The 19,394-nt window shown below is 37.6% G+C and overlaps 2 protein-coding genes across 3 annotated transcripts; one reads left to right on the forward strand and one right to left on the reverse strand.

The window, feature by feature from the left end:
- Nucleotides 1-3,881: 3,881 nt before the first annotated feature.
- Nucleotides 3,882-9,858, reverse strand: LOC142838637 (keratin-associated protein 20-2-like). 2 transcript variants are annotated; one of them, XM_075954191.1, is made up of 2 exons: nt 9,810-9,858; nt 3,882-3,988 (listed from the first exon to the last, which is right to left on the reverse strand). In XM_075954191.1, exons 1-2 carry the CDS (start codon nt 9,856-9,858, stop codon nt 3,882-3,884), a joined length of 156 nt encoding a protein of 51 aa, XP_075810306.1. The 2 variants fall into 2 exon arrangements, with proteins under 2 accessions (XP_075810306.1, XP_075810298.1); XM_075954183.1 differs by lacking the exon at nt 3,882-3,988 and having other exon boundaries at nt 9,637-9,858.
- Nucleotides 9,859-17,862: 8,004 nt separating this feature from the next.
- On the forward strand, nt 17,863-18,039 carry LOC142838657 (keratin-associated protein 20-2-like). The gene has a single exon (XM_075954212.1). It carries the CDS (start codon nt 17,863-17,865, stop codon nt 18,037-18,039), a length of 177 nt encoding a protein of 58 aa, XP_075810327.1.
- Nucleotides 18,040-19,394: the final 1,355 nt, after the last annotated feature.

The following is a 19,394-nucleotide window of genomic DNA, read 5'->3' on the forward strand; positions in this document are numbered from 1 at the left end:
CAACCCTCTCCCATGCTCCAAATTAACTCAGGAGATCTTGTCTTTAACTGCTTCCAATGTAAATTGGTCTATGTAAGTCTCTCTTTGGGTACTTATTGTTGTCTAGGTTCTCTGTGATTTTGATTTGTAGGCTGGTTTTCTTTGCTTTATGTTTAAAAACCACTTATGAGTGAGTACATTTGACATTTGTCTTTCTGGGTCTGGGTAAACTCACTCAATATGATGTTTTCTAGCTCTGTCCATTTGCCTGAAGATTTCAAGATGTCATTACTTTATGTTGAGGTCTTTAATGCATTTGAACTTGAATTTTGTGTATGGTGATAGATATGGATCTATTTTCAATCTTCTACATATTCATATCCAGTTATGCCAGCACCATTTGTCTCAGAGTAACTCTAACCAAACAAGTAGAAAACTTGTATGACAAGAACTTTAAATTTTTGAAGAAAGAAATTGAAGAAGACACCAGAAAATGGAAAGACCGCCAATGCTCTTGGGTAGGTAGAATTAACATAGTAAAAATAGCAATCTTACTGAAAGAAGTCTACAGATTCAATGCAATGTCCATCAAAATTCCAGCAAAATTCCTCACAGGCCTTGAAAGAACAGTACTCAACTTCATATGGAAAAGCAAAAAACCCAGGATAGTCAAAACAATCCTGTACAATGAAAGAACTTTTGAGTCCTTGACTTCAAACTCTACTATAGAGCTACAGTACTGAAAACAGCCTGGTATTGGCATAAAAACAGATAGAAGGACCAATGGAACAAAATTAAAGACCCAGGTATTAATCCACATATCTATGAACACCTGAATTTTGACAAAGAAGCAAAAAATATAAAATTGAACAAAGAATGCATAAATGGTGCTGGCAGAAGCTGTTTAGATTCACAAGGTCACATTAATTCATCATTGGTCTTGATCTCTGTGCTGCTGCAATTCTGTTCAAAAAGCCCTTTCCTGTGCCAATGAGTTCAGATTTATTCTCAACTTTCTCCTCTATCATGTAGAAAATTAGTAAGAAGACATGGAGTAGGGCCTGCTGTAGGTCAGACGAAAGGTGGGTATGTAATGGATTAAAAGGGATTAATGATATGGGCAGATTTTCATGTGAAAGAAAATGGAGGGTCTGGGAGTGGCTAGAGGAGACACCACAAGGAAGGACAATAAGCATTAAAGATATTTCAAAAAATTCAGAAAGAAATGAACTACCTGAGGAAGCTTCCTAAAATATATACACACAAATATACAGTTTAAATGCAGTTCCAGGGCAACAATGTCCTTTCTGGACACCACAGGACAATAAACAAAAAGTCTAATTCCAGGAAAGTGTTTCCTATTTTGAAGTTGTTAGGAAACGAGGTCTCACAGACCACCAAGCACTACAGGTTATTGGCAATGCTTTTGGTCAGCCCCAGAACTTGACAGTAAGATGCTTTCACTAAAGACATCATACACTTGAGTTAGACCTTGGAGAAATCAGGCTAACTCCCACCCGAAAGCTTCCTCATCCTAGCTAGCCTTCACAAGGTGAATGGAGGAGAAAGAGAATGGAGAATCTTACCCAATTATTAACTAAACCTGTGAACTACAAGAACTAATCCCCTGCAAAGGCAAGTTCACTGAAGCAATAGTTCAAAAATGTCTTGACAGTATCCAACCACTTTATGATTGCATTTCAGTCCTATTTCCAAAGATGAAAGACATACTTGAAATTGTTATTGTGATTAAAATCCTGTGGCTAAACATTTCATAGCTTCAAAATAAGAAACTAGTGTTATTACTGTGCTAAATGACCATAGTATTAGATTGACTCCTGAAAATATCATCACATAAATTAGTGCATCTCCAAAGTCTTACAGAGAAGCTGCTTCTGACAATAAATAAGAACACAGAGAAACATGAGTGATTAAGATCAGCAGATAACATACTGCAGAATTCACTAGTATAAGTGAAACATCTATATTACATATCCTTCCTCCAAGGTAAAGGATTACTATGGAGATAACAGAAAGATTCTAGAAGCTAAAATTTGTAGGTGATGAAGAGGAAATCATGCTTTCTGGACATAACAGAATAGCTGCACATATCAGTCCATACCAGTTAAGACAGGGTACACAAAGTGTGTATGTGTCTGACAAAACCATCACAGAAAGCAAAGGTAGGCATAAAATTCCTTCCTACACATAATGAGCTATTGGCAGTTGATAGCTGCTGGAATCAGAAGAGTCAGTTTTCTTTAAGGGTCCAGACCTTGTCTTCCAGGGAAGCTCATACAACCATGACTATATGGGCAGCACACATTGAACTTAAGTAATTTTTTATTTAAAAAAATGAGGTTGAGAGAAGAGGGAAGACTAGATGTGGAAAGACTTGGGGAGATAACTGTGAGCAAAATATATTATACGAAATCCACAAAGAACCAATGAAAAGGGGGAAAAGAGCTTTGTGCGTGACACCGGCTGACTCATCATATTGAGGTGGCTATAGAGGGAAAACTGGTGGTAAAGAAAATGTGAGATAAAAGGAACTCTGAACACCACTGAGAACGTGCATGGTTGGGTGGGAGTTAGCTTGATTTCTCCAAGGTCTAACTCAAGTGTATGATGTCTTTAGTGAAAGCATCTGCAATAGTCATTGCAGAAAGCACCGGTATAGATTGTCGTCAATGTGGTCATAGAACTTACTTATTGTGCTTCTGAAATTTTAACTGACAGAGAAAAGAATGAGGTCTCAAGGATAGGACTGTGACTACCAAATTCATCATGATATTTCTCATAATAGGAAAGATGTGGCTTTAACGACTCTTAATGGCTTATCATATCTGAGTGTTAGGAAATAGTGATTTCTGGACAAGGCAGGGCAATTGTGCATGTGACTTCACAGCATCTGAGACAGCACTCACAAGCCTGACGAAATTCCAGCTTGGAAATAGAAGTGGGCATGAATTCCCTCACCCAGCTAGGGAGCTACTGATGGCTGAAGACTGCTGGAGGAGGAGAGTCAGCTTTCTTTCAGATGCAGTTCTTGTACCAAATTGCAGGCAATGGCCATCTAGTCAAGAGTACATGGGCAGCAAAAACTGCATTTTTTGTTTGATTTTTACGGTTTTGGCTTTGTTTTCTTTGGTTTGGTTGAAAAGAGCACATAAAATTGGGTGAATAGTGAAAGGGGTGTGGACTGAAGAACAGAAGGGTTAGCGGTAGATATGATCAAATTATATCGTATGGAATACTGAAAAATATCAAATGAAAATGGGAACAAAACTGAATTTTAAGAAGTGGAGAAGATGATATTTGATCAACCTCAGTTCTATTTAATGTCAAAATCAAACTGATTTAATTGAAATGAAAGCCAATTTGATATTGTTTAATAAAAAAGAAAGACCATGAGAGCAACCCAAATGCATATCAATAGATGAATGTTTAAAAGAAATGTCTCCTTCTCCTGCTTTCTTTACTTCCTCCCTCTCCCTCTCCTAGTCCTTTTCCATTTACCCACAAACAGCCTCAGCAAAGTAGGTACAGACACACAAGCATATATCAAAAGGTGATGGAGAATTTAAATATAAGAAAAATATTCTTAATTAAAGAGTTTATTGAAAAGCATGAATTTTTACACAAAAGCTGAGAGTCCCGCAGGCTCACATTTTATAAGGCATTGTGTAGACAGGGAAGAACTCTCTACAGTCATCTAATTCAACTGAAGGTGAGAAGTAAGATGAAAGTGTTGTATTTCCTTTGATTTACTCGGGCACCTTAATAAAATGGGAACTGTGAGGTTAGGAATTTCTGATGTGGGGAAATCATAGACACTTCCATTATGACAGCAGATTATAGTCAACAGGCTGGGCAGCTGTAGAAATTCATTAATAGAAGCCTTAAGACCAGCATCTTCTGTAGCACAGTGGGCGGCAGCAGCCATAACCATAACCACCATATCCACCATAACCACAGCCATAGCCACCGCCATAGCCATAGCCCAGGCCTCCATAGTATCTTCCACAGCAGCACATGGTGTCAGGACGTTGGAATATATTACTGGTGTTCAGTTGAAGACAACAGTAGGTCCCTTGAGTCTGGGTGTCACCATTCATTGGCAGCCTTTTATACACCTGGGTAGTTGTCAGCAAAGCCACAGGCATTATAGCATCACGTGTCTCCTCTGTGCTTCAGAAACATCACAAATCGTGATTTCTTAGTACATGAGGCTGCATAACTGACATAACTGTGTTCCTACATCAGGATCCCACAGCCGAATTGTGCATCCTGATTCAAAACTCTGAGCTGCTCTATGTAGTGGAGTGACTACATAATATAATTCTGACAGATGATATAAACCATTAGATAGCTTTCTGTTCTTCTCCCTCTTACACTTGTTTGGTTTTCATTACCCCACAGAAAGGAGGTCTTTGTGTTTTCTTTCCTGTTATTTTGTTTTGTTGTCTGAAATCAGTCTTTCCTGGAAGAGTACATTTCTGTCATTTTTCCCATGAACAGGAAGTTAACTATCATTGTCTCCCTGCATGTTGTTTTAAAATCCTCAGAAAATAAAATACCATTTGTGCAGAAACTGCATATGCTTCATGTTTCTCTTTGTGAGCCCAGGTGATGATGCTGAGGATGATGTCACTTTGAAATGCTTATGATTGTGGGAGTAATCTAAAGTCAGCTCTGATTAATGTGTTATTGTTGTGTTAGCAGGGCATACACGTGCTCTCACACATGGTTTAGCAGGAGAGCAGTGATATCAGTGTACCAGGCATCTGGAGAGATGTCTCAGTAGATAAGAGTACCAGCTGTGAAAACATACGCTCCTTATTCAAATCCCATAAACCCATATAGAAGCTTCATGTTGTCACATCAGTGCTGTTAGGGTTAAGAAACAGGGGGACTTCCAAGGGTTGCTGTTGCCAGGCCAACTTCATTTGCAGTGAGAGAACCTGTCTATTGGGAATAAAGTTTGTTGAGAGAGAACAGGACCAATAATTTCTTCTTTGGACTCTATGACTATTCACCCAACCACCTATTTACATATGTGTGCCTACTACAAACATACACATGCAGATACACACACACACACACACACACAGAGAGAGAGAGAGAGAGAGAGAGAGAGAGAGAGAGAGAGAGAGAGAGAGAGAGAGAGAGAGAGAAAGAGAGAGAGAGAGAGAGAAACATCAATTTCTGTGTACAGTTCCAGTGATGGGACCTACGCCTTCTGTGCACAATTCATCAGATATATGCCTGAGCATTGTCCCCTCTAAAGAACAACTGTAAAGACTCCTTACAATTGGTCAAAGAAACCACATGCACTTTCTTTGGCTCAGTTTGTAGGTGAAGACTGAAGTATTCATATTTACAGTACAAAGCAATCATTGGAAGGCATGGCTTTGTTTGGTTTGAACTTTTCAGAAATATGTCAAAATATATGTTCTATAAAAATAAAACATATCTACTAAACACATTGAGTTCAAGGAGTATAACAGTCATAGAAACAAATATATGTAAATGTGATCACATCATGGTAAATATATCTACTGGATGATTTCATAAGTAGATATTTTCTCTCTGGTTTCACAGTGCCTAACCTGAAATTCTTTGAATCCACAAACACCTCCAGTAATATAATTATAATAATTATATATTAAAACCAGTCTTGCATATATAGAAAGAGCCTATATTTGAAACCAAGCAATGTATAGAAATAAAATTTTAAAAGCAAGGAATATATGTAAACTTCAACAATAAAATTTGTATAAAAATGCCTGGGATATTCCAAATTAAACTCACATGTATGAAGAATCAAAGCAAACATTAGTGAGTATGCTGTGAATATGTTTAATTACCATTGGTTAATAGACAAGCTGTGTTGGCCTATGGTAGAGCAGAATACAGCAAGTTGGGGAATTCAAGCAGAGATGGTAGAGGAGAGAAGGTGGAGTCAGGTAGCTGCCCAAGGAAAAAGATGCCATAACCTTGTGGCAATATGCAGATTAATAGAAATGGGCTAATTTAAGATATAAGGGCTATGTAGAATATGCCTAAGCTTTTGGCCAAACAGTGTTGTAATTAATATAGTTTCTGTGTGATTATTCAGATCTGGGTGGCTAGGAAACGAAGGCTCAGTCTCTGACTTCAGTAGTCAGTAGTGTTTTTCATCCACTCTAATTAGGGTAAGAAGAAATATCAAGGTACTTTGCATTTGCATTTCTCTGATGGTTAATGGTGCTGAACAGTTTTATATGTTTCTCATGTGTTTATAGTTCATCATTTGAGAGATGTTTGTTTAGTCATGTCCTCTTTTAAAGTTGCTTGTTTTCTTGATGTTTAGTTTTTTGAGTTATTTGTTTATTTTAGATGCTAGGCTTCTATTGGAAGTATAGCCTTGAAATATTTTTTCTATTACATAAGGTGTCTTTGTTGAAAAGGGGCTGCTTGTTTGGTTCCCAGCTGCTCAGCTCCAAAATAATCACACAGAACCTATTTTATTTAAATCATTGCTTGGCCCATTAGCTCTAGCTTCTTATTGACTAACTCTTACAGATTAATTTAACCCATTTCTATTAATCTGTGTATCGCCACATAGCTGTGGCTTACTGGCTAAATTTCTGGCATCTGTCTCTGGTGGGACTACATAGCTTCTCTCTTTCTCCACCTCCTTTCTCCCAGCATTCAGCTTAGTTTTCTCTGCCTAGCTCTGCTCTATCCTATCAACTAGCCAAGGCAGTTACTTTATTAACCAATGGTATTCACAACATACAGAGGGGAATCCCACATCATGTTTGGCCACTCAACTGATGACATTCTTTGCTGTACAGAAGCTCTGGTTTTATGAGTTCCCACTTATCAGTTGTTGGACTTAAAACCTGTACTTCTGAATTTCTAGTCTGAAAGTCTCGCCCTGTGCTAACGGGTTCTAGTGCTTTGCCTGCTTTCTTATCTATCAGGATCCATTATCACTGTGTCTATTATTATGCCAGCACTAAGCCATTTTTATTATTATAGATTTGTACAGGTCAGGAAATTACTAAAGGGACCTGAGAGGGGCAGGGCTTTGAAGAGAGTAAGGGTAGAATGGAGTGATTTAAATGTGTAAGGCAGAAAGGCAGATCAGGAATTGGGACAGGAGCGCAGGAAAGAGGAGAAACTAAAAGCAAGATATTACAGGCTAAGAAATAAAAGAATAAAAGGCCTATTGCCAAGAACAAGTTACCCTTTCCAAAAATGTTGGCTACAAAGATCTCATAGACACCCTCAAATTTTGCCACTCCTCTTATTTACTTCAAGACTTGATGGTAAGACCTTATTGCTGAAGACAAGAAACTTGTGATTCACAGAATGTGAAGAAAATCAATCAGGTAATTACATGAGAGGTTTGGCCCAGTTAGCTAGATTCCTTATTTCTGGAAACTTCTTTGTATGATACATAAGATGGAAAGTGGCCATGGGTCTTATGTAGCCACATAAACCCTGAAGCCACAATAACATCTCACCTGGCAAGACTCATCCACTGGTTTAACTTTTGTAGGAACAGCATGGGAATAAACAACCAGTTTCTAAGTACGGTATACTTCATAATATAAAATCCATACTTGGCACTATTTTCAGGACAAGAACCTATGGCTGGACATGTATTTGGACTTAGAGGAAACTTGTCATTACTATGCTACTAGTGGACACAATATTAAAGACTGACAATATATTTCCATTATGTCCATTGGTTGGTGTATCACTAAATCCTCTTCAAAAAAAAAACTTATTTTTGCAGTAGATGTTGATTATTTGCAAAGGCCCATGGCTGGTCAATGAGCAGAGTATAGGAGATTGCAGAACACTCAGCCATAAGTGGGACATCTATATCATATCCTATTCTCACAAAGATCTGGTATCATTGTTTCAGAGGAGGGAGAAGAAGATTGTAAAAGCAAGAACGAGGGAATGAATGCAAGTAAACACTGCTTTCCAGACACAGCAGGAAATGTGAACATGTAAACTCACAACAGTTGTGACAACATACACAGTATCTGTGCAAGCTCATACCACACAAAATCCCAAATTGAAGGAAGGAGGCAGGCACAAAATCCCACTGCTAGCTAAGGAGACACTGGAAACCGATAGCTGCTAGAAGATAGTTTCTTTAGGCAGGTAACCTTGGGTAGGTCCCATAGATACCCCTACATCACGGGGTGTATAAGCAGCACAATTTAAATAAGTATGTTTAATATAATTTTATTATTATACCACAAAGAAAAGAAAGATTTTTTTCTGAAAATGCTAGATTAACATAAAAGAGACTCAAAGTAGTATGGTCATAGAAAGAAGTGGGGGAAGGGTGAAATGGGAGAGAATTGGGAAGAAGGGTAAATATGATTTCATAAACACAGTTTATGAAATTCTCACAGAACTAATGTTTAGTCTCAGAACCAGTTTGGTTATGACTTTCAAAACAGACAACAAAAATGAAAAGTCATATTGTATCCAACTAAGACTCTTTACACAGCAGAGCAATCCATAACCGGAAAAGAAAATCAATATGTACAAGAAATGGGAGATTAATAACCAAAACGAGATAGTATCTCAAACTGAGCAGCAGGAAGACAGCAAACTGATGTTAACAATGTCAGAGACTGGAATAGACAATTTTCAAAAGGAAATCTCAGATGGCCAGAGGGAGAAATAAGGGTCCATTTCACTAAAATCTCAAAATTGCAAATCCAAGTCACCATAAGACTGCAGCTGCTAATAGAATGGCTCTTAGAAAGCACATGGGTATCAGAGGACGTGTGAAGGGAAGCCAATCCTCTCTTCTGGAGAACGTGTGTGATGGCAGCCGTTATAGAAAACACTGTAGGCTCTTCCTCGGATATTCATAAAAATAACTTGTGATACCTATGACATCTTAATTAGAAGACAAAAGGATTTGACCCCAGAAAAATATCAGAACTACCAGATTCATTGGGACATTACTCACAATTGCAAAGATGTGAGAACAATCCAAATGTCTATCAATAATAGATGAATGTTCAAAGGAAACATTTCTTTCCCTCTCTCTTTTTCTTTCTTACTCTTTCACTTTCTTCCTATTTACCCACAAAAACTCACACAGTTGTGACCAAGCAAACAGGAGTACACAGACATATATCCAATATTGATGGAGACCACTAAACAGAGCCAAAGGAATCAATATTTTTAGTGACTAGTTTATTTAAAGGGAAATTATTTTAATATAATAGGTAATAATTTAACTAGGTCTCATTTTTCAAAGATGTTATGAAAACTTTTTGCTTCTTTGTCAAAAATCAGGCACTTGTAGGTGTGTGAATTAATATCCTGGTCTTTGATTTGGTTCCATTGTTCCTCCTGCATGTTTTTATGTCTGTTTTCAGTACTGTAGCTCTGTAGTAGAGTTTGTAGTCAGAAACTGTGATGCCTCCAGAAGTTCTTCTATTGTACAGGATTGTTTTGGCTACCCTGGAAGCTGACACACTGTCGAAATGCAGATGAGGAATATGATGTTCATGCTGTGTTTTGTTTACTTTTCCTCAGATAGTTTAGAATAAGGACGGATTTTATGACAAATTTTTAAGAACTTCTTATGTGAAGAAAGTTGGAGTGAGCAGCTGTAGATTCTCCTCAGTAGAAACCACAGGACCAGTACCTTCTATAGCACAGTGGGCGACAGCATCCATAACCATAGCCACCGTAGCCGCCAAAGCCACCATAGCCACCGTAGCCACCATAGCCACCATAGCCACCATAGCCACCATGGCCACAGCCATAACCACAGCCTAGACCACCATAGCCACCACCATAGCCGTAGCCCAGGCCTCCATAGTATCCGCCATAGTAACACATGGTGTCAGGAGTGGAGTATTTAGAGGATAATAAGCAGTAGGGTCCTTGAGTCTGCATGTCCCCATCTGCCCAGGGACCTTTTATACACCTAGGTTGTTCCTGGAAAAAAACCACAATCATTATAGAGTCACATGTCTGTGCACTGTGCTTCAGAAACATCACAAGTTCCATCATTTACTGGATACACACGGCTGCATAACTGAGATGACTGGGCTCCTATGTCAGAATTCCACAGTCAAATCATGGGACTTTAAGCTGGAAGTAGACATGGGAGAAATCAGAGTTGGGGGCGAGGAGAGGTGGGAATGAGGTAAATGCAGTATCTACTTATGAAATTCTAAAAGACAAATGATTTAAATTTATTCTAAAGAAAAATAGTCTTTGTTCATTTCTCAGCACTCTATTCTGTATTTATTCGAGTGAATTTGTGTGGCCTGATTTTATTATATGATACAAATCAACTTACAAGCTAAGATAATTAACTCCTTTTAACCCTTTTTTTTTGATATACGGAAGGGCAGTTCCATTACTGCACTTTGAAAAAAAATACTTCCATTAAATATAGACCTAGCCTTTGGGATATCTCTTCCCTAATTGCAATGAAAGAGGCTTATCTTAGCCGGGCGGTGGTGGCTCACTCCTGTAATCCCAGCACTTGGGAGGCAGAGACAGGCGGATCTCTGTGAGTTCGAGGCCAGCCTGGTCTACCAAGGGAGTTCCAGGACAGGCTCCAAAGCTACAGAGAAACCCTGTCTCGAAAAACAAAATAAATAAATAAATAAATAAATAAATAAATAAATAAATAAATAAATATAAAGAGGCTTATCTTTTAAGAACAAGAAATTAAATTTTAATATAATGAAATTTTTTGTTGCTGTAATTTGTTCACATATGCTTTCATAAGTCATAGACGTATAGGTTCTATGATCAATTTGGGTATCACTCTCCCATCTAACATTTATTTGTTGCTTCGTACAATAGAATATATTGGGCTACCACTCATTTTTCTGTGCAGAAGACTTTCAGTGATTCCTCACACAGATGAATACATTGTTAATAGAGTTTTTAAAAAACTGGTTAAAGAAGAGATTATTTTGTCTATTTTTGGAAGATAATGGCCTAATCCATATAAACAAATGTATATGCAAACGTGTGGGCGATTTGATTTATCAAATCTACTGTTGTTTAAATTGATTAAGGAAGCTTTGGGAATTGCATTATAACTTCCACGGGAATCAAAATACATAGCTGTTAGAGATATACGAACAAAGTGATTTTTGTAACATATTTAAAAAGGAACAGTGCCAAAGTTCATGTAATGTTTACTAATAGAACTGAAATAATTTAGCATCTGCCACCCTTCTAGCTCTGAGTCTCTCTCAGAAGCCTGTCACGGAGGAATCATCCACAGATACTCCCAGCAGGTAATTGGAGGCTGCAGCTACCTGTCAGTAGGCACACATGGGAGAAAGGAAAAGGAGGGGAAGTGGAAACTGTCAACAGAGAATACAGTATTTAGACACTTCAAACACATTGTATTACTACTTTTGTTTCACAAAGCAGAATGCTTCTGATTTCTGATCCTATGAAACTAAGGCTTGGACCATTTCGTGACTGAATTTATAATATTTGTGACATTATGACATTACTCAAATTAGATATGCACATATAAAACTCACTAATGGTAACATTATTTTCTATCCTAACAAATATTTAACTAGAGAGGAATCAAAGACATAAATGTAAAAAATAATATAATTATTTTTCTATTAGAATATCCAATTATAACAGAACTATATGTTTAAAATATTATATTCTTTCTTCAACAGATTTTCTTCATGAAAATCAATTAATCATAAATTACTGTACTTAAAATATTATACACACAGACACATGGGATTGAATTCTAAGACAGTACTATGTGTTTTGTTCTAATTCTAAACTTGCTAGACGTCAACCCTTGTAGTTTGTGCTGTTTTATAGCTGAGAGCTGCAAAGCCTCTAACTTTATTACTATTCACCATTGTCTCTGTTGTTGTTTATCTTAAATATTCAAAAAAAATTTAAAGTCATATTCAACATTCCTGAAAAACCACTAAGATTATAGAATAGATTTATTGAAACTGCAGATCATCTGAGGACTTCTACAGCTTACCAATAGTAAACTTTGCCATATGCAAGCAAAATATTGAGTCTCTTTTAGCATTATTTTATACTTTTTACTTCTCTCATTAAATGTCTTCTTTAATTATTAATTTTGCATTAAATTCATATACAGGTTATCCACTGTTAATGTACAGCATAAAATAAATACTTCTATATTCATCCTGAAAAGAAAGTATGTGCACTAAAAGAACATGGAAAATCATATTATTTAGGAGACACCAGACCTTGCATAATAGGAAGCTTACATCTCTAAATAGATATCGCTTACTCACGGAAACGACAGTCTATCTACTCTTGCACCGGGTCATAGCTTGACCCTTGTTCTCTTTCTTTAACATGCCACTGCTGAAAATATCTGAACAGGCCAATAAAGGCACCAGACCCATGCAGGGGGAGCTGGGGAAATCTCTTATCAGTTATTTGTATTGGAATTGAGACATGATCAATATCTCAGTCTTGAACAGAGCAGACAACAATGTGGATTTCAAATTTAGAAAGTTATTTATTTACACAAGGGAAGATACCCATTTAAGGGATCATTAACAAACAAATACATGGAAAATTCCATAGTTCAAAATAAAGTCACCAAGATACCAACTAGCAAGGTACTGCCTAACAAATTTCAAGGTGAAAAAAGAGACGGCAGTAAAACAACAAAGGACTTACAGACATTCTGCATTAAATATTCATGGGTAGTGCTTATCTAGAGGACATAATTATTTACATATTAATGATGGATAGATATTTTGTTAGCTTTGTAGCTACTCTAATGTCTCTGGTCATGAACTCCTCACAGAGACACGAATAAATCCCAAATGCTCATTACTGCTGTGGAATGAAAAGTGTATAACAAAATAGAGTAAAAAGCTCAAGGACAAAGTGCCTCCCATGAATACTTGTCATAGACATTAAACTAACAAAAGCATAGTGTTTCATGGTTGGACATTCATATATCACAAACTTTCCTGTTAAAGATATCTGCTTGGGTTTTTGGGATGTTGACATAATGTCAAAAGGATTCTTAACTATGAAAGCGTCTGTGTCCCTAATAAAGTATGCATCCTAAAAGTTTAAAATATGAATTAATGTCAAGCATGAACCTAATACCTTCCTGTGGCTTGCCCTTCCCACCGTGTAAATTGTTGAAAAATTATGGGCAGCTGGTGACATTCACAAAGAGGAAAATGCAATCTGCTCAATTAAACCCTTCCGCTTTCAAAGCCATGAGCTATTTACAGCTGCTATTATGGTGCCCTGTATTATGGCTATGGCAAGTATGGATACAGCTGCTGTCCCCATGTTGCTGCTGGAGTTACTAGTCCTACAGATTCTACTGAGTCCGGAGCTGATCAGCCTGTAGAACTCCTTCTCCTACTACCTCCTACATTTTCAAAATGTTTGTCCATGACCTAAATAATTTATTTGTCTTGCAGAACAGTAAAAATAAAAACATCATGCTGCTGTTTAATCTTTCAGTGTGTCAGAATTAGCAAGCTTCACATATGAGATTTAAACATGCATAAAACATGTTTTATTTGAGGAGTTATTACTTTGGCATTTGTTAAAAATAAATAGCTTCAAAGAGAAAATTCTCTTTCCATTACTTAATTTTTTTTTGCAAAACATGCAGCTTGTATGTCCAGTTTTCTCTGTTGTTTAAGGTCCATTTCTCTTTATGTGTTTTTTCATGATTATGTGAAGGGAATGGTTGAAGTCTTGGGTGAATATGTATTAAGCACATGAGCATACCCAAGTCAAGGATACCAATGCTACAAACCCATAGGAATGGCAAAGGCTCCCTGGGTCAAGCTCAGAGAAATGATAAGAACTTCCATTGCCACAAGAACAGATACTGACAGTGTATGCAGAAAGCATCTCTATTGCTTGCTGCTGGACACCGTTCCCCACTAAAATTGTCTAACCTACCTCCTCTCTCATGATTTCTCTGATGCCTGCAGCTGGAGACTCGTCCCCACCAAGATGACCTAAGCTGCCTCTTCCTCTTCCATGCTATCTCAGCACCTGTTGTTGAGTTTCAGAGAACATGTCCCACCTGATCCCAGATCTTCTGTATGTGTGATTCTGTAAGCCTTTCATGGCTTCAATCTTGTCACCTCAGTTAAGTCAATCCTAAGTTTTGCAAGTCATAGCACTCAGAAGCAGATTTTTCTAGAAATAAGTGCACATATTTATAGAATGCATATTTTATTCTAATGTATGGAATCAATTTATGTGACAGGTAATGAGGTGAACTCAATTCATCACCACATAGCAGAAGGCTCAGCTCGAGCATGGCCTGTCCTTCATTCAACCTTCCTGTCACTCTAAAAAAAGTGATGTTGTTTGATTTATATACATCACATTATTTAGATAACTCCCTTCAGTTAAAAGTACATTAATGAATAAATTATCCTGAGTCTAATGTGAAAACACTGATATCTTTTCACTAAGATAAAGAGAAAGACTACCTGCAGGATATTTTGCATGTCTTACTCATTACTCATTATGACATTTATATTCCCATCATTTCTTCTTCAACCACCTGATCACAAGTCATGCAGAATGACGTGCAAATTATTGTAGTTGAATACATACCATGCTTGTCTTTCCGGGTCTGGGTTCCCTCCCTCAGGATGGATTTTTCTAGTTTCATCCATTTGCCTGGAAATTTCAAGATGTCCTTGTTTTACTGCTGAATAAAACTCCATTGTGTAAATGTACCACATTTTCTTTATCCATTCTTTAGTTAATTGGCATCTAGGTTGTTTCCAAGTTCTGGCTATTACAAATAATGCTGCTACGAACATAACTGAGCAAATATCCTTGTGGTATGGTTGTGCATTGTTTAGGTAAATGCCCAAGAGTGGTATTGTTAGGTCTTAAAGTAGATTGATACACAATTTTCTGAGAAACAGCCGTACTGATTCCAAAGTGGCTGTATAAGTTTGCACTCCCATTAGGAATGGAGGAGTGTTTCCCATACTCCACATGACCCAACCTAGAGGGAATTCACAGACTGTGGACTGACAGCTGGGAACCTGCATGGGATCAAACTAGACCCTCTGAATGTGGGTATCAGTTATGTGGCTAAATCTGCTAATCTTACTAATGGTAGTAAGAGCAGGACCTATCCCAGGTGTATGAACTGTTTTTTTTTTTTTAGAGCCCATTCCCTATGGTGGGATACCATGCTCAGCCTTGGTACTGAGGGGAGGGGCTTGGTCTTGCCTCAAGTTGGTATGCAAGACCTTGTTAACTCCCCAAAGAAGGACTTAGTCCCTTTGAGGAGTGGATGGAGAATGAGAAGGGGAAAGTGGGGAAGGGCAGGGGAATGGGACGGGGGGAATTGAGTTGATATGTAAAATAAAAAGTGAATTTTTTAATAAAAAAAGAAAAAATATAGTTTTTTAAAGGAACAACTTTAAACACACTTTTTCTAATTGCTGGTTTAGATTTTCTGTGAATAAGTATCTTTCAGTACCTAAATCTTGTATCTCTGTTACCAAATGAGAGAAGAAAAAATGAAAAGTAGAACAAATTCTCTCTTTTTAGAAAGTAATTACAGCAAAACAAAAGCAACCAAAAACAAATGGGAACTTCAGAGAATAAGGCTGTGTTGGAGGAGTCCCCAACCACACAATTAGAAAGTCAATGTGATGCCTCTATGAAATTCACATGAGGGACTGTCACATTTATAGGTTTGTGATACATGGTTACATGGGTCACATGGTGGAAGTAGTATAATGGGGAGAGATATAACAGTGAAATGAACAATAGATGCTATAACTGAAAAAACTGGAGAATCGTGACAAAGAGAACTTGTAAATTATTTTATATATCTAAACCTTTCTTTGCTGATATATACATATTAACATAAACTTAAACTGAGCCAAATATTTTAAAGGAAAAGACTAAAGTCAATGTCTATTAATAAGCTCTATCTTAATAGCTTGTATAAAATACCCTTTGTAACTCTGGACATCTCCTATCAAAACATCTATGATGGTTCCATATACTAAGGTTTTAAATGATACGCAACTGATAATTGTCACTAGAGATATATATGATATAAGTATATGGGTATATAAGAGATAGATAGATAGATAGATAGATAGATAGATAGATAGATAGATAGATAGATAGATAGATGATAGATAGATAGATAGATAGATAGATAGATAGATGATTGATAGATACATAGATTACATATAGATGATAGAAAGATATATGCACATTTCACTCAATTCATTGTCATAGCTATGTGTTCAATGACTACAAGAGCAAAAGGGAATAAGAGGGAGAGAGTGCTTCATCATATCTATGCGTTTGTGACTAATTTCATATTCAAAGAAAACAAAGTCTACCACAGACGGAGATGGTATCTGGAAAAATTTACTCAGCCAATGTAAAATAAGTGGGAGAAGTGCTGCTTAAAAAGTCCTCTGACATCTACCCTTATGTAAATTATACCTCATCTGTATAGATATCTCTATTTTACTGTCAAACTTATTTTTGTCAAACTACATTTTTTTATGAAACAGCATTACGCTGTATCTCAGCTTGGCCAAGAACTATGCAGCTCAGGACAGTCTCAAATCTTCCAGCAGCAGCTCCCGCCTCAGCCTCCCGAAGGCAAAGCAGGGAGGAGCAGCAGTGTTGAGAGGAGGCTGCTGTGGGAGAGGGAGGTGTGAGAGGTGAAGAAGTTGCATGAGAGAAGGATGGGAGAATGAATGAGTGAGAGAGAATGGGTAAACAATGAATGATTGAGATGGGAGAAACACGGGTGTATGAATGAGTGTTCGAGTGTATGAATGAGTGTAAGAAAGAGCCGTGGGAAAGAGCTGCTACTACCAGAGGAGTTGTGCCTGAGAATTGTGTAAAGTGATGTATGGTGAGAGGATATGTAAATGAGATGGATCACTGTGGCTGTGTGGGATTCCTGACTGTGTGTAGGCAAGGAAGATGAAACTGTATAGAAAAGAGACACAAAGGAGAAATGGATGGAATAGAAAGATGTGGGAAGATACATTGTAACTGAATATTGAAATATGTAACTGGGCAGGAGAGGAAGGTTCCTATGTTAAGAGAGATCGCCAAGAAAGAGAGACTATTTAGGTTAAAGTAAAGGAGAAAATAACCATCAGGAAAATGTGTGCTTGCTCCTTTTTACTTAGGTTACCATCAGAAAGCGTGAGTTTCCTTGTTTACCCCTCAGGTAGAAAAGTCTAGTCCCTGCTGCCTTTGTGGATTTTCTCACATACTCCGGTGCTGACTTCTGGGGACTGGTCCCCAAATAGGCAACAATAATCATTGAGTTCAGGATAAATGTGAATTATGCATATGTAAGATGTACACAGCCACGGAGTTAACAATAGCAACCATAAGATTCAGAAGATAAATTCTTCAAGATACATTTACACTACATTAACAAAACAATACTCTTTTCCTATAGAATATTACAAAATAAATGAATATTAAAAACATAAAAATATTTTACTCATTTAAATTGTATCACAGAGTACATTTATAAATATTTAATAAGGTACGTATAAAATGAGACAGTCTTAAAAATAGAACCAGGATAAAATTAGAGTCCCATGGTTTGACCTTGGGACCCTGACATAGGAGCACAATTATCTTAGTTATGCAGTCTTGTCTGTCCAGTATATCATGGCATTGTGATGTTTTCTCAAGCATGGTAAAGAGATGTGTGATACCACAATGCCTGTGGTTTACCCCAGCAACAACCCAGGTGTATAAAAGGCCCTGGCTAGATAGGGACACACAGACTTGAGGAACCTACTGCTTATCTTCTCTGAACAGTCCACTTCTGGCACCATGTGTTACTACGGCAGCTACTATGGAGGACTGGGCTATGGCTATGGTGGCCTAGGCTATGGCTATGGCTGTGGCTATGGTGGTGGCTATGGTGGCTATGGTGGCTATGGCAGCTATGGTTATGGTTGTTACCGCCCACTGTGCTATAGAAGGTACTGGTCCTGTGGCTTCTACTGAGGAGATTCTATAACTGTTCACTCCAAATTTCTTCACCTCAGATTTTCTAAAGCATCTTCATAAGTTCCAATCTCATGATTAACTATTTGAGAAAAAATAAATGAAGCACAACATAGCTACCAAATTCTTTATTTTCAATTTGAAGTCATGAATATTTGAAGCTATTATTTGTCACCATAATGCCTGAGAATGATCCCCTTGCATTCTTAACTTTTCCCCGAACATATATGTGTTTAAATAAACTTTTTTCTTGAAATATCGTTTTACTAAATGTTGAATGTATCTTTATGTATTTATATCTGATGGGTTACATATGTGTAATTGTGTATAAATGGGAGAGAGATTGAGAGAAAGAAAGAGAGAGAGAAAATGGAGGGAGGGAAGGGGAGGGAAAGAGAGAGAGGGAAGGGGGAGGAGGCAAGAGGAAAGGAGAGGGGGGAAATAGGGAGGGAGGAAGAGAAGGAAGGAAGGGAGGGAGGGAAAAAAGAATGAAAGAGAGGAAGGAAGGAGGAGAAAGAGAAAGAAAGAAAGAAAGAAAGAAAGAAAGAAAGAAAGAAAGAAAGAAAGAAAGAAAAGAAAGGAGGGAGGGGGAGAGAGAGGGAGGGAGGGAGGGAGAGAGGGAAGAGGTAAGGGCAAAAGAGACAGAGGGAAGGGAGAGAGAGAGGGAGGGAAGGGGAGGGAGGGAAGGGGAGAAAAAAGAGGGAGAGAAAGCGAGGAAGCAAAGAAGGAAGGAGAGGGAGAGAATGAGGAGGGAGAAAGAGAAGGAAGGAAGAGAAAAAAGAATGAAAGAGGAAGGAAGGAAGGAAGGAAGGAAGGAAGGAAGGAAGGAAGGAAGGAAGGAAGGAAGGAAGGAGAGAAAGAAGAGTGAGAGAAAGAGAGAGAGAGACAGAAAGAAAGAAAGAAAGAAAGAAAGAAAGAAAGAAAGAAAGAAAGAAAGAAAGAAAGAAAGAAAGAAAGAAAGAAGAGAGGGTGTTCTCTTTAAGCATTCTTCTACTGGTAGATTTTTTTTAATATCTTCATAGTTTCGCTAGTGCAGAATGTCTCTAATAACAAACCCCTTTGTTTGCTAGTTAAATGTTACTTCTCCAAATATGTTTGGAATATCCAAAGTACCTTCCATGGCTGTCATGGTATCCATCCTCACAGTGCACAGGCTTCCCTTAACTGCACAAGTTCTCTAACACTAGTCTCGTTTCTAATGTCCATTTTATTAACAACTATGAAGAGCAATCTCATTGCAATTCTGACTTAGAATTTTGAAAATACCCCCTTGGCCATCTGTGGATTTTCTTCTGAAGTGTGTTGGCAATGATTCTCTAACAATTATGACGTTGGTATATTTGTAAATATTCCAC

Source organism: Microtus pennsylvanicus, chromosome 1 (assembly GCF_037038515.1).
Source record: "Microtus pennsylvanicus isolate mMicPen1 chromosome 1, mMicPen1.hap1, whole genome shotgun sequence".
Taxonomy (NCBI): Eukaryota; Metazoa; Chordata; class Mammalia; order Rodentia; family Cricetidae; genus Microtus; species Microtus pennsylvanicus.

Bases quoted from the DNA above. Each gene is read 5' to 3' on its own strand.
- LOC142838637 (XM_075954183.1), bottom strand. From the start codon at position 9,858: ATGTGTTACTATGGCGGATACTATGGAGGCCTGGGCTACGGCTATGGT.
- LOC142838657 (XM_075954212.1), top strand. From the start codon at position 17,863: ATGTGTTACTACGGCAGCTACTATGGAGGACTGGGCTATGGCTATGGT.